At 42.7% G+C, this 26,998-nt stretch overlaps 1 protein-coding gene across 1 annotated transcript; it reads left to right on the top strand.

Annotated features, from left to right (window-relative positions):
• On the top strand, positions 1-26,995 carry otud5a (OTU deubiquitinase 5a). The gene is made up of 9 exons (XM_079490282.1): positions 1-909; positions 7,897-7,990; positions 13,851-13,915; positions 14,219-14,375; positions 16,424-16,596; positions 16,962-17,147; positions 18,954-19,158; positions 20,543-20,614; positions 24,295-26,995. Exons 1-9 carry the CDS (start codon positions 304-306, stop codon positions 24,441-24,443), a joined length of 1,707 nt encoding a protein of 568 aa, XP_079346408.1. The 5' UTR covers positions 1-303; the 3' UTR covers positions 24,444-26,995.
• The last annotated feature ends 3 nt before the right edge of the window (positions 26,996-26,998 follow it).

The raw sequence follows: 26,998 nt of genomic DNA, 5'->3' as shown, positions 1-26,998 counted from the left end.
CAGGAAGTGAGGTTGGTTGTGTTGATGTTTAGTGGCCAGGCTGGAGAGAGGAACGGGAAGAAGAAGAAGAAAACCAAGAAGAAGAAGAAGAAGGAGACGGTTTGTTTTTGTTCAACTAAAACCGTCAAAACGGCAACAATTGTCCCATTCGTCGCCATTTTCCGCCAGATAAGACGCTAACGTGGCGTATTTCTCCGCGACGGCCGCTCGGGGAGGCGAACAACACGACGTTATTGGATCCGTGAAGGGAGGAACCGTCACCCCGCTGACCCCCCTCCTCCTCATAAACACACAACAACCATCATGACGATCCTCCCCAAGAAGAAGCCCCCCAGCTCGGGCGTCGGGGTCTCAGATCATGCCGACGACGGCGACCCCAGGAGGAGCGGCTCCGACCCCCACCAGCACCCGCACGGAGGGCGGCCCGGCGCCCGGCCGAGGGCTTCTCCTCCCCCGTGGTCCTACCAGCCCGCGCCGCCGTCCGCCAGGGATGACAGGCGGAGCATCGAGGCCAGTTCCCGGCCGCAGCAGGCCTCTCCGCCGCCCGTCGGCGGCGGCTCTTCGGCGTCCCCGGCGGGAGGACCCGGCGGGGACGGCAGAGACAGTAGCGGCGGTATGGCCGCCGGGCCCCGCGGTGACCTGGCGGTGTCCGCCGGGGGTGGGGGATGCGGGGGAGGCATCGGTGGCTGCTGCTCGGGGCCCGGGCTGAGCAAGAGGCGGCGGCAGGCTGGCACCTGTTCCGGGGCCGGGGGGGTGGCGCTGGCCGGCGGAGGGCAGCCCGGGGTGACCGGGCCGGGAGGTGTCGGGCCCGGGCAGGACACCGAGGAAGGAGCCGGTGGAAATAACAGCGAGGATGAGTACGAGAACGCAGCCAGGCTGCAGTCCCAGGACCCCGCCACAGTGGAACAGGTACTACCACTCACCAACTCTATTGTAAATGCTATACTAAGTTATATAGTGTATGACAGATATAAAGTGTTCTTATTTATGGTATAGTCTGGTAACCCCATGTGTTACCATGTGTTATCTGATTATTGCCATATGTCCGATGTTTAATAACTGCTGTAATATCTATCTATCTATCTATCTATCTATCTATCTCTTAAAAAAAGTTGAATGTCCTCTCCTCTAGTTATATGTAGTTTGTCATGTCTAAACTGCCCAGTTACCCTTGTATCCATCTTAACTTTGAAGTTAGTATGGTCCAGCTGACTGCTACTTTTAAAAGTTCCCAGGATTGTTTCCATTCGGGGAAAAAAGCCATTTCATGTTGTTCACCCACATTCCCACAACATGGAACAACTTACAAAAGGTTATTCAGTTAGAGAGGTGCCACTTAGTAAGTTCAAGGTCTTGATCACAGACATTCTCACTTAGGGAGTGTAGATGTTTTCCATAAGCTGTCGTGTTATTTTTAGGTGTCATGGAAGATGTCTTAATGCATGTTATTGTGATGTGTGTCAAACTGTCAATGTGACCTAGTTTTGAAATGAATGATGTTCTTCTGCTACCTTTCTTGGCAAGGTGTCACTTGAAAAAGAGATAGTGGGCTCCATTTTCGTCACTGCTAAACCCCTTATTATACCTAAACTTCTTTGCCTTTTTTTTTTTTTTTTTACTATTTTGCAAAACATTTTTGAATAGTTAAAATGGCCAGTCTACAAGCTCACAGTGTGTCAATGTAGATTGGCTAGTTGAACTATTCAAAAATGTTTTTCAAAATAGTAAAACAAAAAAAAGGCAAAGAAGTTTAGGGATAAGGGGTTTAGCGGTGACGAAAATGGAGCCCAGTATCTCAAAGGGCATTTTCCATCTTAAGTAAAGTTTACATACATAGTACTATACATCTAAGCTATATAATACACTGTTGCTGTCAGGCAGAAACCTCATAGATTTTTTTTCTTTTTCCTTCTTTTTTTCCCCTCTTTTGTAAATAAATGACGTACTTCATCATACAAGAATGTACAGCCGAGGCTAATTTCACTACCGTATTTTAATTTAGGCTAAAAAAATAAAATAACTAAGGAACGGCTTTGGACATAATCGGTTTCCACTAGGCAGCAAAGATATGGTATACTCTGTGCCTATGGAGTCCCTCGGGGGTTTCAGGGGCCAACCATAGCTGAGTGGATAGTGAGTCCCCCCCGGGAAGCCAGAGGCCCCTGGTTATACTGGTTATTTTTTTATTTTTTATTTTACAATTCGCTCTTATGGGGGTCTGCGGCCAAATAATAACATATCAATTTGCAGGTCCTTGACATGAAAAATATTGAGAACCACCAGTGCTCTGTTACAGTATGGAATTTGACATGGTATACTACTCTATGGCAGTGGTTCCTTTTCAGTCGGTGACTCCCCCCCCCCCCCCCCCCCCCCCCCCCCAAATGGACCCCCACCCTGACTAGAATGTAGGAGTTGAGGCATTCCATTTTGACATTGACCCTGTTCCACAGATGCATTAATTGTCTTTCTTTTCTTTCAATATATTTGTTGAGGTATTAAAAAAAGCCTTGAAAGTCCTTAAATTGTCATCACTGTCATCTGGGGACCCACAATGTATATTGGTCATCAATTGACAGCCACAAGGCAGGTCAAGATCAATAGATCATACACATTATAGTTACATTTACAATCACATTTTTGTTTCCTAACCCTACATGCACCATTCAAAATGAAGAGCTCAGTTGTATACCACCCGTAAAGCCGGTCACAAATGCATGGGATTATATTTAATTTGGCTATGGATGCTTTTTTCTTTTTTTTAAGAATTGGGGTTATTTATGTATTATATACAGTATCATATTGTTGCTGTTGGGTGGAAACCTCATTATGTCCAACACTGTTGCTCTTCATGATTCAAATGAAGAAATGGCAAAAACAGATCTACAAGTTCAAAACACGTCGCAATGTGGCACATTTTGAGGGTGTTGATCGGATATTTTTGCTACTTTCACTCCCTGCTACTAAGTAGGGAGGGAATTTGTTTACGGAAAAAACAAACAATGGAATCACAACATCACAGCATCACAACAATGGAATTTGGGTCCAAAATCGGCAACGCTTTCCTTTTTAGGTGGCGATACAATTTAATAATGATGTTCTCTATTGTGCAGCCGGGCTGAGACAGGAGGGAGGTATTAACACTTAACAGGGATATATGTGTGACACAAAATACTGGTTCTCAGCCTAGACTTTGTCGAAGTGTCTCTGAGCAAGATACTTAACTCTGAACTGCTCCCCGGGGTACTGGATTAATGACAGCCACTGCTCCTAAACGAATAGTTAGGATGGGTAAAGTTAGAGGACAAATGCACAAAAGACCTCTATATATTGAATTTGTATGTGAGGGGACTTCATTTAACTGACTAAACCTTTTATTTTTATTTTAAACACCAGTGTGCCAGCAGCCAGTTATCACCATCCCCATGTGCCAGTGTTGGCACCTGTGGCTGACGAAATTTACACTGCTCTCAGTTTCACATGGCAGGTTCTACATCTGTATGGTTTTCATATATTACTATGTTGTTATTATGTCAGCATGCTGATCGTTGAAAAGACAAAGGGATTAGAGTACACTGCCACCCTCTCTCTCTCTCTCACACACACACACACACACACACACACACACACACACACACACACACACACACGGTAGTGACCACGTCCTGGTCACTGTTACCAACCCAGTCAGATCTAGAATAACTGTCTACAAACAAAGCCAGTATGTACACCTGTCTACAAACAAAGTGTGTGTGTCTGTCAGTATGGATGTATGTAGAAGAGCCTCCTCCATTGACACCGTATGTCCTACAGAGACAAAACAGCTCTGTCTGTCCTATAGAGACAAACTACTATACTATCATCTCTGTTGGGTGGTAACATCAGATGTCCAAAACTGTTACTTTTCAAGATTCAAATGCAAATGTAGCAGATCTACAAGCTCAAAACATGTTGCTCTGCGCCGCATTTCGAGCTTGCATATCTGCTACTTTTGGTGCTTTTGTGTGACGCTGTAGTATGATCAAGTACTAGGAGCATTAATTTATGTAAAAACACAAAGCGTTAGAATATGTAGATGAGAGGTTTCTGCCCTGACTCGACAGCAGCCATACAGTATGTACTACTAGGACAGGACTGGACAGTAACCACACAGTATGTATGTACTACTAGGACAGGACTGGACAGTAATCATACAGTATGTATGTACTACTAGGACAGGACTGGACAGTAATCATACAGTATGTATGTACTACTAGGACAGGACTGGACAGTAATCATACAGTATGTATGTACTAATGGGACAGGACTGGACAGTAACCACACAGTATGTATGTACTACTAGGACAGGACTGGACAGTAACCACACAGTATGTATGTACTACTAGGACAGGACTGGACAGTAACCACACAGTATGTATGTACTACTAGGACAGGACTGGACAGTAACCACACAGTATGTATGTACTACTAGGACAGGACTGGACAGTAATCATACAGTATGTATGTACTAATGGGACAGGACTGGACAGTAACCACACAGTATGTATGTACTACTAGGACAGGACTGGACAGTAACCACACAGTATGTATGTACTACTAGGACAGGACTGGACAGTAACCATACAGTATGTATGTACTACTAGGACAGGACTGGACAGTAATCATACAGTATGTATGTAATAATGGGACAGGACTGGACAGTAACCACACAGTATGTATGTACTACTAGGACAGGACTGGACAGTAACCACACAGTATGTATGTACTACTAGGACAGGACTGGACAGTAACCATACAGTATGTATGTACTACTAGGACAGGACTGGACAGTAATCATACAGTATGTATGTAATAATGGGACAGGACTGGACAGTAACCACACAGTATGTATGTACTACTAGGACAGGACTGGACAGTAACCACACAGTATGTATGTACTACTAGGACAGGACTGGACAGTAATCATACAGTATGTATGTACTACTAGGACAGGACTGGACAGTAATCATACAGTATGTATGTACTACTAGGACAGGACTGGACAGTAACCATACAGTATGTATGTACTACTAGGACAGGACTGGACAGTAATCATACAGTATGTATGTAATAATGGGACAGGACTGGACAGTAACCACACAGTATGTATGTACTAATGGGACAGGACTGGACAGACCTTGATTGCTCCCACAAAGGACATTCAGTCACCATGGTAATTACAGCAGACAGTCATAAAAACACAAAAGCCACAAGAGCATAAAAAGAGAAAAAAGTCATAGCCGTGGGTAAGAGTCACATATTGGTCATTTGTCCCTGAATCGGGCGGAACACCTGGTAACTGCTGTTTTTTTTTTCTTTAAAAAAAAATCATATATGTTGCTGTTTTGATCGATTGTATATTTTATTGATGATTTTTAAATGTACAAGTTAGAAACATGCCAAATGGATGACAAAGGCTTGTTCCATTGTGGCCCATTTAGACCTGAGGCCGATTCTAAAAACGCCTTCTAAAATCTAGGAGGATGTCACTCATAAGGAGTGACCCTGGGGAAGGCAGGCAACCCGGGAACACATTTAGCTACGCCCCGTTGGAATGATGGCAGAGCCACGGTTTTAGGTCAGCTTTAAACTTGAATGGGGAATTGAAAAACCTTCAGGGCTGTTGGTAGTAGAGTGCACGTCACGGCTGTCCTATAATGACATGCCCAAAATAGGGATGCTCATTGCAAGGTTCAAAGTGCTTAAAAAGGGGCATTAAACGGTAACCGTAGGCTTATTTTGTGTAGTTTGTTTTCCAGTAGGTTAAAAACGACATGGCAGGCGAGTAAGCAATGCAGCCGCAGCTAATACAATGCAAAGATGGGTGTGTTAGGTATAGTCCAGATCCATTTGTGTGCCAGTATGTAAGCAAAGACAAGGCAGTAGTCGACTGTATTGTCAATCTGGCACCCTTAGTCTAACAAACGCACATCTTAATTGTATTAGCTGCAGCTGTGTTGCTTACACTACAGTGTACGGTACTGTATGGACAGTCAGCCTTTTGCAGCATTATGGTAAATCCTCTTGGGGAATGTGTCCTCTGCATTTGACCCATCCTAACTACCTAGGAGCAGAGAGCAGCCACAGTGCAGGGGGCTCAGTTGTAATGCCATTTTCCGGTACCGTGATCAAGGGCACTGCAAGGGGCACTGCAAGCAAGAGTATGTACCTAATAACATGCATGTGTGCACTGTGTTGGTGTGGGAGGAAACCCACCGGAGTATCCGGATGAATGCAAACTCCACACAGAAAGGCCACATGCGCCGGTGATTGAACCCGGGACCTTCTTGCTGTGTGAGGCAACCATGCTGCTTACTACTGTGCCAATGATGCATGCCATGTTTATACCCTGTTGTAGGTATTAACCCGATTATCATCATTTCATGGTGATAAATATCGTAGAGGCGATACAATGTCTCCACGATTTGCCTTTTCAGTGATATCGTATATGTCGTGATGCAGTGAATGCACATTCTATGATCTGCAGTTCTATACATTAATTTATACTTATGTATGTATTTAGTTCGCCAAAAATAATAAGTATTTTGGTCGCCCACAGCTAATTTCATTAGAATGAGAATGTTTCTCATTTTTGAACGCACTCCAAATGATATTGTTGTAATTGCATAAGAATTGCATGGGGATATGCTGTGTGTTTCACCCACCAAATGTGGGAGAAATATCATCACAAGTGTTAGTGTACACATTTCTTTTCTCATGTATGATCTTGAAGAACAATGGGATTTAGGTTCAAAATCTGCAAAATGTCCCTGTAACCACATGAACCCTGACGTCCCTGTTATGGCATGTCCATCATTATAGGTGAAAAATCGTGGACTGCCCATAACTCCGACTACGTGGCCGGTTAAGACTATAGGGACAGGGTTAGTATTGCGCGAGTCGGACCAAGTCGGAACAAGGAGCCCTCGGACTAATTGAAAATTCAGAAGCTCAAGTGATTTAAGGGCATTTTGGGATGGTAGCCTGAAGTCATAAAAGCGTTAGCGAGGGACTTCTCCTAGGACTGTTTCTGACTAGTCTTTTCTCTGAATCTGTGCCACTAAAGCCCTATTTACTTTGTCATATGATATAACGCATAGTGAAAATAGCTGATCTACATACCTCATGATGTGACACGTGAGCTTGTAGATCAGCTGTTTTCATTATTTGTGGAAAAAATGAAATTGTTAAAAATGTAGATCTAATTCTCTAGCTCTAAGTTTCAAGTCTCTGCAAACGGAGTATCATTATTGTACTGCTGACCTTATCTCATCTTTTAAATCACATTTGAAAACCTTGATGTTCAGGAAAGCCTTCCCTGACTAAACCATCCTCTCTTATATTATCTCCTTTTTTACCTGCTTATCTTCCTGTTATTGGTATAGGCCACTAGTGGGTATGCGTGTGACATAATCATACCCGTAAGTTATACGGGAACAACTAGTGAGTGGCAAAATTTGCAAAAACTACTTACTGGCCTTGACAGCCCATGAATCCAAACAGAAAAGTCCTATATGATTGCATTAAACAACGTTAAACTCAATTTGCCACTCTATTTGCCACTCACTTTATACATGTGCATACCCTCTATTGCTTGCTCTATTTATTTGTTGAATTTTCTTGTTGAAGTTACCATACCTCATATTTTATGTTCACTTTTTGTGTTGCCTTTTGTCATGTTAAATTGTGTGATTTTGTGCAGCACTCTTTTCCTTAAAGGTCAATATTTCTAATATGTGCTATTGTCAACATCACATGGGAATGTGTGTCAATGTGTGTGTGCTGGGTAAACATATTAGGCAATTTCAAGATGTCATATGTATGTGTGTGTGTGTGTGTGTGCCCGCGCGCTCGCAGCAAGAACACTGGTTCGAGAAGAATCTTGGGGAGAAGAAAGGATATGTCATTAAACGAATGAAAGAAGACGGAGCGTGTCTGTTCAGAGCTGTCGGTGAGTCGCACACACACACACGTTATGGTTAATGAACGACAACACGCATGCGTGAAAGAGCAAGGAGTATGGTGCAGAAGGAGAGGCCAACTCCAAAAAAAATCTGAATATTTTTCTCTCTGTTGAGATCAATGAGTTGTGACGTGCCCACACGTCTTACGGTCTGAACCAGTTAACACAGGGGACAAAAGAAAACACTTAGTAGTATATACAGAAAGTGACAGATGATGATGATTCTATATTTTCCACCTTAGTTACTCAAGGATATATGAAAGAGGGTCTTTTCCAGATAGACAGACTGCCTATGATAGAACAGTATTAGCCATTCTTTTCCATATTTGTCTTTTTCACTCCTCCCAATTGCAGGCCACATGGAGCACAAGTGTGTGAACGTGGCCATACTCCCAAACACAAGGACAACAAGTTGACAGTTATATCCCATAATATGTTCCACCAAATGCTGATTTCATACGTTTTGATGTAAAAAAAAGTGTCCTCATACAAATCAAATGTGCAGCCTATTTCAAAGATAGTAACTGTTTTTCTAATTTCATTAATGAACACAATATCTGGGGTATTTGGAATGTCTTGCAGTGAATTGACATGTACAACATTGTGATCAAAGCAGTCTAGTTTTACAGTACTGTGTTTATACACTTTTCTCGTCTTTTCATGTACTTCTCTGATGTTGTCTGAGACCAGATCCACCAGTCATGTCTGGCAATGTACCGTCCTTTTTTATAGAGGCTGCAACCATTTAGGATGTGTGCAACTGTCTCTTTGTCATGTGGGACTGATTGTCGTGGTAAAATTGGCTATTTTATCCAAAATGTTAACAACTCTTTCCATGCCCATGACGACCTTAACGACCTTTTTCAAATGTCAATTTGTGCTCTTAGTGATTAACAAGTTTTTGACATTTTCTGAGTACAGACGACCCTCAAAGTTAAAGTATGTCAGCTCTTGTACTGTAAACAAGCATGCACATGGGTGTATGTACACACACACACACACACACACACACACACACACACACACACACACACACACACACACACACACACACACACACATGCTGTGCTACTGTAGAACTTGCAGACATTTTCCAGGGCCAATTCCCGCTTTGACCAGCAGGTGTCAGTATAGGACCAGATGATGATCCTCAGATGCTGCTACACAATAGTACACATCTGTCTCTCTCTCTCTCTCTCTCTCTCTCTCTCTCTCTGATAATCAGTATTTTGCCCAGTTAAATTTAAAATATTTTCTATTTTATTTCCATTAGTTAAGCTGTGATGAAAGGGAAATAAATCATAGATGAATGTGTGACTCTGGAGAGAACGAGAACAATATGTGAAGGGAGGGACAGAGGTGTGAAGTGATAGAGGGAATGATGGAAAGAATGGTGTGAGAGAGATGGAGGTGAGAGAAGCATCGAAACCAAGACAGAAATATGAGCTAGACTGACCTACATCTGCGCGCATGCTCAGGGCAGTGTGTGACTGATGCCAGGTCAGGTCCATTGACGAGAACATACTTGCGTAATCATCGTGTGTGTGTGTGTGTGTGTGTGTGTGTGTGTGTGTGTGTGTGTGTGTGTGTGTGTGTGTGTGTGTGTGTGTGTGTGTGTGTGTGTGTGTGTGTGTGTGTGTGTGTGTGTGTGTGTGTGTGTGTGTGTGTGTGTGTGTGTGAGATACAGAGGGATAGAGAGAGAGAGGATGTTTAAAATGTCACACTTCTAATTGTTTTGAGGACGGAGAGAGAGTTGAGTTTAATTTAACTGAATTGAATTTGAGTTTGCCTGCTTGTTTTTTGTGTGGACTCTGTTATATAATCATCTCCTATGCCAGTCTGCATTCCTATCCTATTCAGTCTGCCCTTTCATTTCATTTCAAAGAAACCTGATATACTCTCGCACACACACACACACACACACACACACTCTCTCTCTCTGTCACACCTGCTGGCCACAACTGAAACTAGTCATGAAGTGTGAAACCTCTCTACTCGTGTGTGTGTGTGAGAGAGAGTCAGGCTCTTTAGAAGAAGAAATGTTACCCTGAATACCCTCATTTTCACACAAAGGCCCTTGCTTATGAAAGGAGCGTTAGGCCAGTAAACCTGGGCGTTCCGTATGGCCATTTCCACGCAATGCTCTGCATTACCATCCTTTATCTGTCCTCAATTTGACGTGCGTGTATTTTAGCATCTGACCTCAAAACCTTCGATCTCCGTATGGAGCTTACCTGTTCTGACATTCCATATGTTGATCCTTCCTCACCCGTCCTTCCTGTTCTGACATTCCATATGTTGATCTGACCTCATCAAACCCTGTACACTCAAGACACGCTTCATATCTGGCATAGTACAGAATTCATTCCATATGTTGATCTGACCCCCCATGCCAAAGCGCCAGCGCTCGCCCAGCAGTATGCCATCTGCCGTGCACCCAGGCAGATGTGTGCATGCAACCTCGCTCTTTAGGGCGTCTTACTGCATGGTTAGTTACACAGTGTAGTTATTAGAAAATATCGGAGGACAGTCTGGTGAGACCATGGGGGCTAGACGGGCTAGAAAGGCAGTGTCGGTAGGGTTGGTAGGCCAATCAGAGGCAGGCGGGGCGTTACCATGTCTATGCTCGGACGTAGAATAGATATACACTTGTGCAAGTGCTCTCGTTTGTTTTTTGGCCACTAGGGCCTTTTCACAGGACATTGGGAGTCATAGGTGTTTGTGTGATGAAATGACACAAACACAAATGGTACATTATACAAGGTTCTAGAATACCATATGGCAGGGTTCCCCAATGAATTTTCCTCAAGGGCCATATTTTGACTAGGGTACCAGGCTGGGGGCCGAGTCCGCACGCACGAGGTCGAGGTCTTGCCCTGAAAATTAATTTTCAGGGCAAGACCCCATTTGAAAAGGATGCCCAGTTTGACATGCATAGGCTACTGACCCCCATTTAATGCCATTTATATCTGGGACCCCCTAAAAAAATAAAAATAATAATATATATATATTTTTTGTATTATTCCAGGGGCCACAAGGTGGCGCTCCGCGGGCCGCAAATGGCCTGTGGGCCGCCTATTGGGGAACCCTGCCATATGGGCTGGAAACCTTTGGTGCAAGGCACTAATGTAATAAATCAAATGAAAATTACTACTACTACCACCAGTAAATACTAATACTACCACCAGTACTGTTAACGACTGTCAATACTGTGTCTGTCTTGTCTGATAAACAGATAAAAAGGCAGAGCAACCAACTTCACAAAGTTCACGTGCACATTCCATGTTCATGTAAAACATATAGATAGGTGTGTGTGTGTGTGTGTGTGTGTGTGTGTGTGTGTGTGTGTGTGTGTGTGTGTGTGTGTGTGTGTGTGTGTGTGTGTGTGTGTGTGTGTGTGTGTGTGTGTGTGTGTGTGTGTGTGTGTGTGTGTGTGTGTGTGTGTGTGTGTGCGCTGATAAACTTCTACAGAAGGAAGTTGACCTCATGTCACCTGACGTACACTCACTCTGAATTACGGCTGTCACGTTTACAAATTTAAGTTGACAATTGTGTTTTTTACATTGAACATTGAAATGTTACAATTTCATAATCGTCATATCATCTACTATTTAAGTTAAAAAATAATGAATATGTCAGTAATTTCTTTGTATGTTTCAGTTATATTGTCATATCTACCCTACACCCACCCAGCTGGGTTGAAGACGCAGAGGTAAAGTCAGTGACGTATCATGGCCAGAAAGCACAAGCGTAAATGCCGCATACGTCACGGTCTATGATTTGGCCTCCTGAACTGGTGCACGAAGTTGTGCATTCCATGGGCACAAAATTGTGGGTGGGGAATTCTCTCAAATATCATATTAGATATGTACAGTCATACAATTAGGGATGCACCGAATATTCGGCCACCGAAACTATTTGGCTGAATAGTGGCAAAAAAATGTACCGGTATATTCGGTTTGGTTGATTTTAGAGCCGAAACCGAATAGTCAAAGAACCCGGGTTACCTTTCGTAACCTGTTTTGTTGCGATGAGACGTGAACAAAATGTAATCATGTCTTTTGCCATTATCATGTAGCTCTACAACAAAGGTACGGCCATGACAGCAATGGTACAAAAACTGGTAAAACAATATTGTAGAAGACGTAAAAAGACGTAGGTATACATATAGGCAATTTCCACTCGACAGCAACAAGATCAGGAATCAGTACTATTCTGGCCAATGAATCATTTATTAGGAACGAGAATTAAATGGAACATTTTAATAATTGAGATGACAACACATGAACACAAACACGCACACACTTTCCAGGGTAAATTTCCTGTCATGGTTGATCAGACTGCTGTTAGCAGGTGTAGGAAGCAACAGTCACCGTGGGATTGTCCTTACGTGTGTGTGTGTGTGTGTGTGTGTGTGTGTGTGTGTGTGTGTGTGTGTGTGTGTGTGTGTGTGTGTGTGTGTGTGTGTGTGTGTGTGTGTGTGTGTGTGTGTGTGTGTGTGTGTGTGTGTGTGTGTGTGTGTGTGTGTGTGTGTGTGTGTGTGTGTGTGTGTGTGTGTGTGTGTGTGTGTGTGTGTGTGTGTGTGTGCACGGGTGGAAATTTGAGCTCAGGTGTTTTCTGAAGGGGTTTTCTTCCCATGACACACAGACACACATACAGTCACACAGATACAGTCATATAGTGAACATGAACAGTGTAAATGTCATTTGCTGTTCGTGATGAGTCAGACGTAGCCGATCAGGGAGTGGAACTAGCAACCTGAGTTAAACTGGTGTTACTGGTGGTGTCCCTAGACAACGTAGACTCAAAATGCATATTACTTTGATGTTCACAGTCACTCAAACATGCGCGCGCGGCAAACATGCTGATACTGAGAATGAGGAAAGAGGAAGTTTTCAGTTCTGAGAATCACCACAGACACCATGTGACTTACTGGAAGTCTAACCGGCCCTCATTTGCATATGTGTGTGTGTGTGTGTGTGTGTGTGTGTGTGTGTGTGTGTGTGTGTGTGTGTGTGTGTGTGTGTGTGTGTGTGAGATACATTGCTGATGTTGTAAATGTAAAGTGCTATCCTGGGCTGACCTGATGAGCCCAACGGTTAGGACACAGGCTATACCACATGACCTTAAAGATACCTTCTTCAGCAAGTTTAGCGTGTCCACGGTTCGATCCCGGACAGCCCGGGCTGTCTGTGTGTCTTAGTGTCTGCATTGTCCTGTCTCTCTGTCCCTCACTTTCGTTGACTGTATCAACATAACATAGAAATGCTGATATAATTTCATACGTTTTAGCCTGGGCTATGACCACAGAAAACATTATACTGAACTGCCAGCATTTTTCTGCCATCCAATTGTATGGAAACGACACGGTGGAGTGAATCGTCTTCGTAGCGGCGTCTCATTGAGTTTAACTTTCAACACATCTAGGCCTGTCACAATTATTACATAATCGCCTAATCGCAATTATTTGAGATAATCGTAATTATTTTTGCGTAATCGTCAATCTTTTCCATGTTAAATGTCCATGCATTTGCAAACATTTTTCAAAAGTAGCAGAAATAGCAGATCTACAGGTCTACTTGTAGATCAACTATTTTCGCTATTTTTGCTTTTTTTTTTGGAAAGACAAAATGATTAAAAATGATTAAAATGTCAGTGATTTCTTTGTATATTTAAGGGTTTTGTCATATCTGCCCTGTGCAATCTTTTTCTGAAATAACAAACATTTGAACTGTTAAAACAGATGCTAAATTAATATAGGGTTACATGAAACAAGTGCAGTCACTTCAAATGTACAGTATATATTAATTAATGTGAACCTGTCATTTATCTCTGTCTGTCTCTGCAGCTGATCAGGTGTATGGGGATCAGGACATGCATGAAGTTGTGAGGAAGCACTGTATGGATTATCTGGTGAGTTATTAGTACAATATTAATAATCATACAATCGTATTCAACAAAACACTGTATCTGGCCAACTGACAGTTGTGAAACCCAGAGCCCACACTGCGTCTGCGTGTGTGTGTGTGTGTGTGTGTGTAAATGTCATGTTTGTGTCATCTGTTATCCTTATTTCCCTGAGTCACGTGTAACTGAGAGTACAAATAAATTATTAAACACTGTGTGTGCGTGTGCGTGCGATGATGATATACACACAGGTGCGTCAACACCATCATTTATATCAATTAAGGCTTTTAATTACATTTTGCATCTCAGATGAAGAATGCGGATTATTTCTCCAACTACGTGACGGAGGACTTCACCACCTACATCAACCGCAAGAGGAAAAACAACTGCCATGGCAACCACATCGAGATGCAGGCCATGGCAGAGATGTACAACAGACCAGTAGAGGTCTACCAGTACACTACAGGTGTGTACCCACGCACATGCATGCACGCACACACACACACACACACACACACACACACACACACACACACACACACACACACACAGAGAGATGTACAACAGACCAGTAGAGGTCTACCAGTACACTACAGGTCTGTACCCATGCACACGCACGCACACACACACACACACACAGAGATGTACAACAGACCAGTAGAGGTCTACCAGTACACTACAGGTCTGTACCCCCGTGCGCGCGAGCGCACACACACACACACACACACACACACACACACACACACACACACACACACACACACACACACACACACACAGTGATGTACAACAGACCAGTAGAGGTCTACCAGTACACTACAGGTCTGTACCCACGCACACGCACACACAGATGTACAACAGACCAGTAGAGGTCTACCAGTACACTACAGGCCTGTACCCACGCACACACAGAGATGTACAACAGACCAGTAGAGGTCTACCAGTACACTACAGGTCTGTACCCACTCACACGCACACACGCGCCCTCTCACACACTTATTGCAAGTATTGCCTAATCGCAATTATTTGACACAATCCCAAATTATTTTTGCATTATCAACATAATCATTTCCATGTTGGAGCTTACAATTTAAGCTTACAACTTAAGCTTATAGATCAGCTATTTCAGCTGTTTTATTTTACTTTTTATTTGAAAGTATGCAATTATTAAATATGTAATTTCTTTGTATATTTAAGTTATTTTGTCATATTTACCCTGTGCAATGGTTTTCTGATCATATGTTTTTCTTTTGGGTCACTTGGTTTATTTGGTATTTATTATGTGGCACATTGAGAGCTTGTGGATGGGCTGTTTTCATTAGTCTGTTTAAAGATCAGAGGATTAACCCTGAGGTCAATGTGGAACATGGGGGAACACAACATAGGGATGATTCACCCTCAAAGTGCTCAAACTAGCAATATGTTCAGACAGAAGCATCTTCCAGAAGACCCTAATAGTCTCAGATATTTCATAAAAGCAAAGGTTAAAGCCTCAGTCTGTGATTTCTCCACCTGGTTCACCAGTATGCAGAACAGCAGGAACAATATGACTAACTTATCAATACGAGTAAGGAAGCTGGAATTTCCGTTCACGAAATTGTATTTTAAAATATCTTTAATATGCATTAAGCAGCAAGCAATATACTGTATGTTTAGATGATTTCGATTTATATTAGGACAAATTTGCATGACTGTCTTTCTAGGTCGTCCTCAGACCTAGAAAGGTCCCTGTCCCCCGCCCCCACACACAGGCCAGTTCCTCTGAGGAGTACATACTTGTGTAATCCTCAGTTCTTTGTGAATGAGGATATCACTGAGCTGTCTGTCTGTCTGTTTGTGGCAGTGAGAGAGGATGTCTAATATATTACCACACTTCTAAGTTGGCATGCACATTACGCACTACCTCAAAAGACACTGCCTTTTTTCAGTAAACCCAATGAACCGAGTGACCCAGAAATGTCTCAGTGCATTTAGAAGGTGCTGATCAAGATCAGCGCGCCTTTTCTGACAGAACGGCACGCTCTTTACAGCTGAAAATATTATAAAATAAACCCACCCGCACACCATCTACACTTGCACAATTTTAAATAGGACAATTTTATTTAGGTTGTGCTATTTAGCCTAGAAACGGTGGCCTTATTGTGCAAGTGTAGACGGCGTGTGCGTTATGTTATTTTATTCTATACATGTGATCCCTGCCTACGCCTGGGTGTCTATGTCCTCCCGGTGGGGGCTCCTCACTGGCACATGGGTCTGTAAGATGCAACCGCAGTGACAACACACACACTGTGTGGGGACTGGGGAGGAAATAATTGGCATAAGGACTTCATTGGGGAGAAAAAAGGGGTAAAGAAAATAGCTTTGCTGTCAATACCAATCTTAGCTTTGTACTAATGGCATGACAAATCAAATGTTTGCTCGTTAATACCAACTTAATGTTTAAAGTGTAAGCAACCACCTGCTATGTGTCTGTGATGATCAACTTTATTCCATCACCACCTATCCCCCAATTAGATGGTATGACTCTTCCTGTTCCAGAGCCAATCAACACCTTCCACGGCATCCATCAGAACAACGACGAGCCAATCAGAGTTAGCTACCATCGCAACATTCACTACAACTCTGTGGTCAATCCCAACAAGGCAACCATCGGAGTGGGACTGGGTCTGCCTGCCTTCAAACCTGGGGTACACACGCACGCACACACACTTTCAGACCGGTGTTGTTATTTATACATGTTACCAATATAAATATGCAAACCGATGTGTGTATACTTTCTTTCATTGTATTTTTCAATAGATCTACAAACTCGCATGCATGAAGTTGCATTGTGTTGCTATTTTTGAATGTTCCTCTTTTTTTACTTTTTTTTTTTTTTTGCACTTTTTGTCAAAGTATTGTTCAAAACACCGGTCATTGGTGGTCTAGGCATCTCTCTCTCCCCCCTAAAAGTGGCATCTGTCGGACTCTACAATATAGACTTAACATGTGCCATACACTCTGTGTGTGTGTGTGTGTGTGTGTGCGTGTGTGTGTGTGTGCGTGCACGTAGTTTGCAGACACGTCTCTGATGAAGTCGGCCATAAAGACGTCGGAGGAGTCGTGGATTGAACAGCAGATGCTGGAAGACAAGAAGCGAGCGACGGACTGGGAGGCCACTAATGAAGCCATAGAGGAGCAGGTAGCCAGAGAGTCCTATCTACAATGGCTGCAAGACCAGGAGAAACAAGCTAGACAGGTTGGTACTGCTGCTGCTCACAATGAATGCCTCTCTCGCTGCTTGTGTGCCGGCAACGTTAATTATTTACCTAGCTATTCCAGTGGAAACGCAGCATAATTGAGCTGATCTCCATAAACAAGCTGTCAAGAACAGCGCTTGTTTGTTTGCATACATATTAGATTGAATGGTATTAGAATGGGGTCAAACTAGCAATAGCATACACGTTCAGAGCCCCACCGTAGTAAATAGATAATGTTTTATTTTAAGTTAGAGAAAGTGAATTGGTCAAACTATCAATTACAATACATGTTCAGAATCTTCCTAAAACGCTAATGTAGTCTAACCGAACACCCAATGCTGATTTTGTGGTTTGTTTTCCACTTCAGGTGAAAAACTACAGCAGATAAAAAACATGGCAACCCAGAACAAATGAATAATGAGTGTGTTAGATTTTCATAGGTGTGTCCAGGCCCAAGGGCATGCTAATGTAGAAGCATGATAGACAAAAGCATCATTCTACATACTTGGCCTAACACACATTTCCAGTCATGAAAACATCATGGCAGCAGTGTTTACATACCAGTGGCCACTGCATATTTCTTCCGGTCTGTGTCCTCAAAATGAGACCAACCAAACTGGTTCTATTATGTACATGATGAAACAGAAGCACCTTTGGCCATGAAGGAAGCATGAATTGGGTGTATAGTAAAAGTGAAACTTAAGTTGAAAGTTAAGTCAAAGTCAGTCTCTAAGATGCTTCAGTCAACTAGAGTTACAGCTGGTTAAAGATGAGTCAACAATTAGAGTAGTGTTTCCACTTTTCAATTTCACTGAAATGTTCTTTGCGTCCATGACGTCACCGTTCAAGATACAGACATACACAATACATTACACAAGGTACATTACAGGACACAAATCACAGAAGCAGACAGGAACAAGAACAATAGAACAAATCCTCTTAGTTTACCGATTTTGGTTTAAAAGCAGAACAGACTGGTGTACAAAAGAGTTATTTAGCCTGTTTTTCTTATATTTTGGGACTCTAAACCGCCTCATGGGGGGCAACAGTTGATATGCATCATTTAAAACATGTAAGGGGTCAGAGGAGATGCTCTTTGCCAGTCTAAGCATGCTCTTGATCTGGGCTTAAAGGAACGTAACACAACCTCAACTGGCCTACCAACAATTTTAGCGCAGATCTTAATTTGGCTATACAGTTTGTTCTTATATACCATTGATAGGCTGTTAAACCAGGCCGTGCTACAGTACAACATCACAGTTTGAACAACAGACAAGATCTGACTGCTAGCACCAAACAATCTAAGTCGGCGTAGGCCGTAGGGAGTACATACGCTGCTGTATCCTCTTACAAATATAGTCAATATGAGATGACCATGATAAGGTGGCGTCTATCACCACCCCCAGATATTTGTAAGATGGGACTTGTTCAATAGCTGAACCATGGATTGTCACCGGTGGTGTCTTATCACCGGGAGCAGGACCAAATATAATTTCCTCAGTTTTCTTAGTGTTGATAATCAAATTATTTTTGTCACACCATTCTACAAGCCGGTCAACGCTACACTGGTTTTGTTTTATTATTATTTCAAAAGAAATGTAAAACATTTTTCAAGAGAATTCCATACATGAAAAATAGAAGAAAACGTCCTCCCGGTGGGGGCTCCTCACTGGCAGCTGAGTCAGTAGGATGCAACAACAGTGACGACAAACAAATGTGTGAGGGGCGGGATCAATTGAGGAGAAAAATGTGTGAAACGAAAAAAATAAAAATATATATAACTGAGTGTGTGTACATTTGTGCAGCCCCGTAAGGCCACCGCCACCTGTAGCTCGGCAACAGCAGCAGCCTCCAGCGGATTGGATGACTGGAGCGCCCGGTCGCCAAGGCAACGTGACGCTGGCCCTTCCCACTCCGACATAGCCACCACCCCAGCAACCAATAACAAGCCTCCGTCGCCCGCAGGCGCCGCCCACATCCTGAACAAACCCCCCTCTCCCTGCAACCCAGGTAAACACACACACACACACACACACACACACACAGACACCAACACTATTTTGGGGAAAACCTTTAAAGAAAATTGCAGACCTAGATCGGCTATTTTCAGTGAAGATATTAACATTTTGGTGCGGGTGTTTTTCCTCTATACTGGAAAAAAAACAAACAAACATAATATTTAGTAAACAAATTGCTCATGTTGCATGTGACACAATAGCACCCATATTGTTTGAGCAATGATCTTTGAAATAAAGCTTGCTACCTGCAGTATCTACTGCATACAGTTTCAGGAAGTTGTGGCATGTATTTGTATTTTGTTTTGCTTGTTTGATCTCCTTTCACCCCCCCCCCCCCCTCCTTCTTCTTCCCTTTCTTTCTTCTATGGAAAATAATACGATGGGAACGATGCACAAAAACAAATGTCACCTACTTCTTAAACCTGTGATGAGACAACAAAGCTGATTCTGACTCTGATGTGCTTTATTTGTTAAAGAGATACTTCACCCTTTTTGCCAAAAAATATGTTAATGACGTTTAGAAGATTTAGAACACTTTCCTGGGGGTCTTTATGTGTGTAATTTGTGGTTTTAGATAGTTTAGATTTTAGCAGTGAGCCCAGTGTCTCTGATGTCATGGACACTGGGCTCACTTACTTCCTGGTCCACATCAAGGACTGTCTAAAGAGGACGAGACGAGACGCGTACGGGCGCCTACGCGTACGCGCGTCCATGGAAGGAAAGAAACATTTGAGACCAGGAAGTTGGACATGACAAATCACAGATATGGTGCAAATGGCCCAGCAGATGGCGTGATGCCAATGAAAGGAGTGATGCTTGTACATATGTCACGTCCGACCAACATTACTGTCTGTGTGATGATCCATGCTGGGACTTACTTATCCATTTGCTGTTAAAACGTTAATATAAAAGGTAAAATGCAATGACGTGACCTGTCAGTGGCATCACACCATCTGCAGGGCCATTTGTGCCATATCTATGGTTTGTCATGTCCAACTTCCTGGTCTCAACTGCGCATGTTTCTTTCCTTCCATGGAGCACCATATGAGCAACATGGCGTCGCCCGTACGGTCTTCGCGTCTCGTCCTCTTTAGACAGTCCTTGGTCCACATGTTGTCTCAGTAAGACAGCCCTCCCCCTATCCACAAGGAGGAGCAGTGCACCAAAGCATTATGGGAATTGTAGTACAGGAAGGAAGTTAGCCCAGTGTCCATGACATCAGAGACACTGGGCTCATTGCTAAAATCTAAAATATCTAAAACCACATCACACATAAAGACCCTAGGAAAGTGTTCTAAATCTTCTAAATGGTGAAGTGTCCCTTTTAAGTTTTATAAAATTAATTTATCACGTAATTTTTGTACCTGTCTTGTTAGGACCCAGTAATCAGAGTCGTCATCATTTGGAGTATAGAGCTATAATGCAGGAAATGTCCCCGACAGCATTTGGTAAGACACCACACACACACACACACAAGGGATGGGGACAGGCACAATGTATGCAATTGGCGCACGAGGTTACTGCCATTTATAGATGGATTATATAAAATTGTAACTTGTACACTAATGTGCTGCCCTAGCAGTGTCACGCACTCGTTTCTGTATTTCAAAGCGTGACCGTTGGTAATTAATTCCGACGGAAATAATTGTGCTCCAAAAGCGAAGTCATCACTATGTGGCACACAAAGCTGGGCATAGGAGGGGATAGCGCCCCTCAAAAATAGCAGATGGGCTATTTTCGGTAAAGAAATGTCTTCTAGAGTAAAGAAATCACACCCGTGTACATCATCATCGCCGACTTCTTACTGACAGTAAACACAATGTTTGTGTTTACACTATGACGTAAAATTGTCCAGTTCATTGTCAATGGGAAGTTTGCGTAGGACAAAGTTTGTGCACACACACTTCACTTCACTCGTGTGAAGTGAGGGAGGGGAGCTCTTATCATCACATCATACATCATCACACTTTTGGCGTCCTCACTTTTCTGTCCTCACTTTTTATCCTCACTTTTTAAGCCCTCAGCCAATCACACACAGTGTGCCAGTACACACAGACACTCAAAGCTGGGCATAGGAGGGTCTAGCGCCCCTCAAAAAGTACAGAGCCTAGACAAGTAGGGTACTCTGGTCCACTAAGTAAGTATAGAGGGCAGGGTTCTTCAACGTTTTTCAGCCCAATGACCCATTGTTTGAGAGAGAGAGAGAGATGAAGCAGAGACCCCCTAGCCTGGCTAATCAGCCGTTGGCAAAAAAGAATTGCCTGCCGGCGGATTACGGTCTGGAGAGGCTCAATTGTACGCCCATTTCCTACACCAGAGAACTGGTGTGGCCAATCGGGACACGTTATGCAATATGGGCGGGCTTTGGTACATTGACGTTCAATGCTTGAGACCTTTGACTGACAGTAGCTCTAACCAATTGCGTCAAAGAGAAAATGTTTGAACCCGCCCCCTGGGAAACAAGAGCCATACACAGCATCTCCAGACTCAAATACCACACGACAGTGTGATTTGAGTCTGGCTTATTAGCCAGGCTAGAGACCCCACTATTGATTGATTGATTGAAATATTTATTAACAGTTTGCAGAATTACAGTACATTTCAAGCACAAACTCAATACAAAGACTGTTAACTGTGAGTGGACGACCCAATTAAGCATTACACTTGTTTACAAGAGGGTCCACCATGTTCAATTCATCAAAACATTTAGAGATGTACAAATAGACACTTCTATATAGTCAAAGAACAGAACAGATCATGAATTCATCATATACATATATATATACATTTGTGTTGCAGATTCAACCTTTTCATAGATTTCATAGATACTTGATAGCTTCATAGTGTAGCGTTGTTTTCAAATCTGTATTTTCAGACTGTTAACTACTTGAACCCTCAATACTTAGAAAATGTGTACCAGGTCTTTTTCCAGCCCTACACCAAACTTCTTTGCCGAAAATAGCAGATCTATCTGCTATTTTGTTCCTCAGATGGCCCTCAGAAAAGTGATGTTATGGTTCAAGTGGTTAATATAAAAAAAAATCACACCCGTGTGAACTGAGTGGTGTAAGGTCTGTCTGACGTAATGAAATCATGTCTGACGTAATGAAATCACACCCGGGTGTGATTTCATTACCTGGCTTTGTTTGTGCAGAAAAAATGAGCATGGTTGCTATGTTCACCCTGTTCACCCGGGTGTGATTTCATTACGTCATTACAACAGGGTGAACATAGCAACCATGCTCATTTTTTCTGCACAAAAAAGCCAGTTGTAGGAGTGGTTTACACCACTCAATAAAATGAGTTCCTATCACACAAAGATTTGGTGGCGCTCCGAGGACCCCCTAGGGGTCCCGGACCCCTGTTGAAGACATCTGATATAGGGTTTAAGTGGTTAAAGGGGCATTCCACTCATTTTCAACATTTTACTATGTCAATAATATACCTTAGAGCTGTTGTGTGGAAATAATACAAAAGTCCCCCCATTTTGTGTTTCCTAGAACTGGAGATCTGAAAAAAATCATTAACATGGTGAAACACATCTTGATGATGTCATCAAGATGTGTTTCACCATGTTAATGATTTTTTTCATAATTTCTTTTTTGTGTCCAACACAGCAATGTTAATCTATTTCTATCTATATATGAATATTTTTATAAATAGAGGACAAAGTACTGACATTTCCTTTTCGGTTAAGCATTTCGGCTATGAGGCTTCAGAGTTCAACCTACAGCTGAAATCTTGAGTCAATCACCAAGGTCCAATCACTTGAATGCAAGAACAAACACTGATTTGAATAATTAAATCAGTTACAGGCATTCTTCCAATTCTATACCGACAGCCATACAATGTGCCGCTCTGATCTTTTATCCAATGCACCAAAAACAAAAATCCAGAATTCTGGGAATTCCATATAGGGGCCTCCATATACTATACATATATATATATATATATATATACTGTATACCGTGACACCCACGCAGATAGAGGTTCCTGGAATGCTATGATTACCTGCAGAGTACCGCAAACACTCCCAAGCATAAGACAAATGCCCCAGTTTTGTAACTTAGGTATACAGACAGGTAGTATCTGATGTCTGTGTGTGTACGTGCAGGCGTGCGTGCACGCGGTGGTTTGTTTTCAGAAAAATGAGGAAACCACAATGTCAACTAACAGGAAGTGTGTGTGTGTGTGTGTGTGTGTGTGTGTGTGTGTGTGTGTGTGTGTGTGTGTGTGTGTGTGTGTGTGTGTGTGTGTGTGTGTGTGTGTGTGTGTGTGTGTGTGTGTGTGTGTGTGTGTGTGTGTGTGTGTGTGTGTGTGTGTGTGTGTGTGTGTGTGTGTGTGTGTGTGTGTGTGTGTGTGTGTGTGTGTGTGTGTGTGTGTGTGTGTGTAAGTGTAATACATGTTGTGTTATCCTGGGCTGACCCGATATCCCGACGGCTAGGCTACTGTCTCACTGTGACCAAATCCTTTGATAACTGAATCATCCAAATCCTGGAACCCATAGTTTTACCCTTTAGGCTGGAAAAAGATGCAACATTGTTGTGATTATACTACAGTTTGTGTCTGCAGATGTGCACGTTTACAAATCTACTAGACATAACCTAATGACCCTCTTCCAGACAACTGAAGCGGATTGCAGTCAGTTAGATTCCAAAGAACCCAGCATGTCTTCTATGGAACCCTGTGTTTCCCAATAGAAGCCAGCATTATCTTCTATGGAAGTATGCTGTGCAATAGAAACCAGCTTTTATTCTATTGGAAGCATTTTGTGCAGCGAAAATAGCCAGTTTACAAGCTCACAATTGAGAACTTATAGATGGGCTAGTATTTTCGACTATTATAATATGAGGGCATTTGAAGTGGTCAAACTAGCAATCTGTTAAACATCTTCCATAAAACCCTTAAAGTCTCTGTTATTTGTCTTTTGTGATTTGTGAAAATGGACGTTCTACAAGCTCACAATGCCTCATGTAGATCTGCTATTTTCACAATTCTTACCTGTGGCACCGAGTCGAACTAAATGTAATGGGGGGGGGTGGGGGTTGCGGCCTGAAAAGGTTCGAGAACCACTGTGCTAAGTTGTAAATGGTTCTCACCTCTTCGTCTCTGTCTGTCTGTTCCACAGGTCTGACAGACTGGGAGGACGACGAGATCCTGGCGTCTGTCCTGGCCGTGTCCCAGCAGGAATACCTGGACAGTATGAAGCACCAGAGCAGCCTGCTGCGGGACAGGGACAGAGAGAGGGACAGAGAGTCGTCCCCAGAGAACAGTTGATATAAAAAATAAAACAACACACACAAAACCTACAGCGACCCTTCTCCCCACCACCCCTCTCCGCCGCTGAGCCCCTCGCTCCCTAACCCCCTCACCCACCCTCCCCACCCACACCCAGACGGAGGTCGACCAGGGAAGACTAATTAAAAAGATTAAAAACAGACCTTCTCATACACACCACACACACACAGACATCATGGCCTTCACACACATACATCATAATCTGTTCATCTTCATTAGCTTCTTTTCCTTTCCTTCCGTCGCTCCCTTTTCTACCCCCTGCTTTTCCTTGGTCTCCCTCCTCCCATCCAATCGTAGTCCAGAATTACCCCTCCCCCTCATTGTGATCCAATCAGAATTGAGCTTGTCCTTTTTAAAACGCTGATCAGCAAAAGATGATTTCTTCCCGACGTGTTTGTAAATCCTGTGCATTCTAAACAAAGTGGTTCTCGAGGTGGGGGTCCGGGGATGCCCCCAGGGGTCTTTGAGGTGGGTTCCAGGGTGTCCCCCAGCAATTGTTGATAGTGTCAAAACCAAATGGGCCCTTCTTCCCAGGTCTGTGACTATGGGCATCGGTGGCCTAATGCACACCTGACTGGGAGCGTCCTTGAAAATGAAACATTTGAGAACCACTGGTTTAGCAGACAGCTTTGGTAACATGGCTAACAGGCAGCCTAGGTAACTGTCCACTTCACTACAATTAGTAACAGACAGCTTCAGTAACTGACAGCTTCTGTCAGGCGCTGTGTCCACTGAGGACGCCTTTTAAGCTGAGGAGTGGTGTGAACATCATGTCAATTGCATGGCAGACTGGTGCTGCCAACCTAAAAGGCCTTCTCAGTGTACTGTACACAACAGTAACTGAACGCTTCACCAGCCAAATGGTTTGTGGGTACTTGGTTTTCGACGTGAAGTCCAGGCTTTCGGTGGCATTTTGAGTCACGGTCGTTTCTTGTTGTTGATCAAAACGTTTAAGATGAAAGAGAACCGTTTGATTATTGAGTTTGAATAATATGCCCTGTTAGCATTGTGGCTATCGGGTGCTTATTGTTTTCGCTGAAAACTGGCAGGAACACTATTGCTCAGTTTTATACTCTGTTGTAGGACATTGTAACGTGCCGAAAACGCCACATCTTCAAGCTCACTGGGCTACACGTCAAAAGTATAAATCAGAAAACTTTTTTTTAAAATAGCACTTCGTACACGTTTTTTTTAAATATATATATAATATATACAGCACTTCTACAAGCTCATAACACGTCAAAGTGTAAATCGGAATAAAAATAAACCATTCAATGGTTCACAATGCTTTGCGAGCTTGTAGATCAGCTGTTTTCCAATAGCCAAAGTAAAAAAATAGGACTTCAGTGGTGAACAAGTCTATTTCTAGCTGGTATGTGAGATAACAATACAGTGAATACACACACACTGTGAGTGACATCTTTTACCGTCAAGAGCTGCTGTATCCTTGCTGATAAACATTGAGTTCACAGTAATTCGAGTCCAAAACGGCTCAATTGATCCCAAAATCAGCAACGAGGGGGGCCATTTCCCCAACTCTTTATAATTCCACTCTTCCTCATCACCGCCATTGTCACCACCACCACCATCATCATCAGACTTATTTAGCTGCATGTTAAACTGACCACAGCTGATGTCATTAAAAAAATACAAGGATATATATAAAAAGAAAATCTAGATGAAAAAATAATGTCATCCTGTCCTCTTAATGACTGACTGTTGTTATTATTATTAATAATATAAGTTTGTTTTATTTTATTTTCCTGTTTGGGATGAAAATAACCTTTTTTTTTTCTTGGAATAAAAAGAGGAAAATGTTTCTGGAAAAAAAAAGTTTTCAATGTTTTTTTTTTTCCTTTTTTGATCTTTTTTTTAATCACACAGACATATAACATGTCTTTGAATGTCTGCTACAAGTTGGACAGACAGACAGACAGGGTATGTACTGTAGGTAGCTTGTAAAACAATCTTTATTTTCTTTGTATTGTGACTTTTATCTCAACTGGAAGTGTGTGTGTGTGTGTGTGTGTGCGTGTGTGTGTGTGTGTGCGTGTGCGCACGCACACGGTGTGTGTTTGTGTGTGCACTCGCGGGCACGCATGCGGTGTGTGTGTGCGTGCGCGCATGCTGTGTGTGTGTGTGTGTGTGTGTGTGTGTGTGTGTGTGTGAGAGAGATACACACATAGCATGGGGATATTTTGGGGGACTGTCCCCTGATGTCTCTCTATTCATCTTTTTTTCTTCTGCTCTATAAACTTTCTATTTATGATCTATATTTATCTGTAAAAGTGGACGACAATAACCAACCTACTCCCATCATCACAACCTTCATAACGATGTTTGTTAATGGATGTTTATTTCTAATGTGAATTATAACACTTTTGATTATAACAGACTTTACTGGTGGTTTCCTTGCTGATTAATGGTCCTCTGTTATTAACATGATATAAATCATTGATGTAAATATTGACACATTCTTTGCTAGCTTTGTTGCTTTCGGGTACATGATATTATTGTATAAAATGAAAATGATT

Source organism: Electrona antarctica (assembly GCF_951216825.1).
Source record: "Electrona antarctica genome assembly, chromosome: 2".
NCBI lineage: Eukaryota > Metazoa > Chordata > Actinopteri > Myctophiformes > Myctophidae > Electrona > Electrona antarctica.
The sequence above is the reverse complement of the archived record's forward strand: the minus strand, read 5'-3'. Positions and strand labels throughout refer to the sequence as shown.

Coding starts and splice junctions, on each gene's coding strand:
- otud5a (XM_079490282.1), top strand. CDS start 304: ATGACGATCCTCCCCAAGAAGAAGCCCCCCAGCTCGGGCGTCGGGGTC. Junction 16,597..16,961: donor TGCCTGCCTTCAAACCTGGG/GTACACACGCAC, acceptor GCGTGCACGTAG/TTTGCAGACACGTCTCTGAT. Junction 20,615..24,294: donor AATGTCCCCGACAGCATTTG/GTAAGACACCAC, acceptor TCTGTTCCACAG/GTCTGACAGACTGGGAGGAC.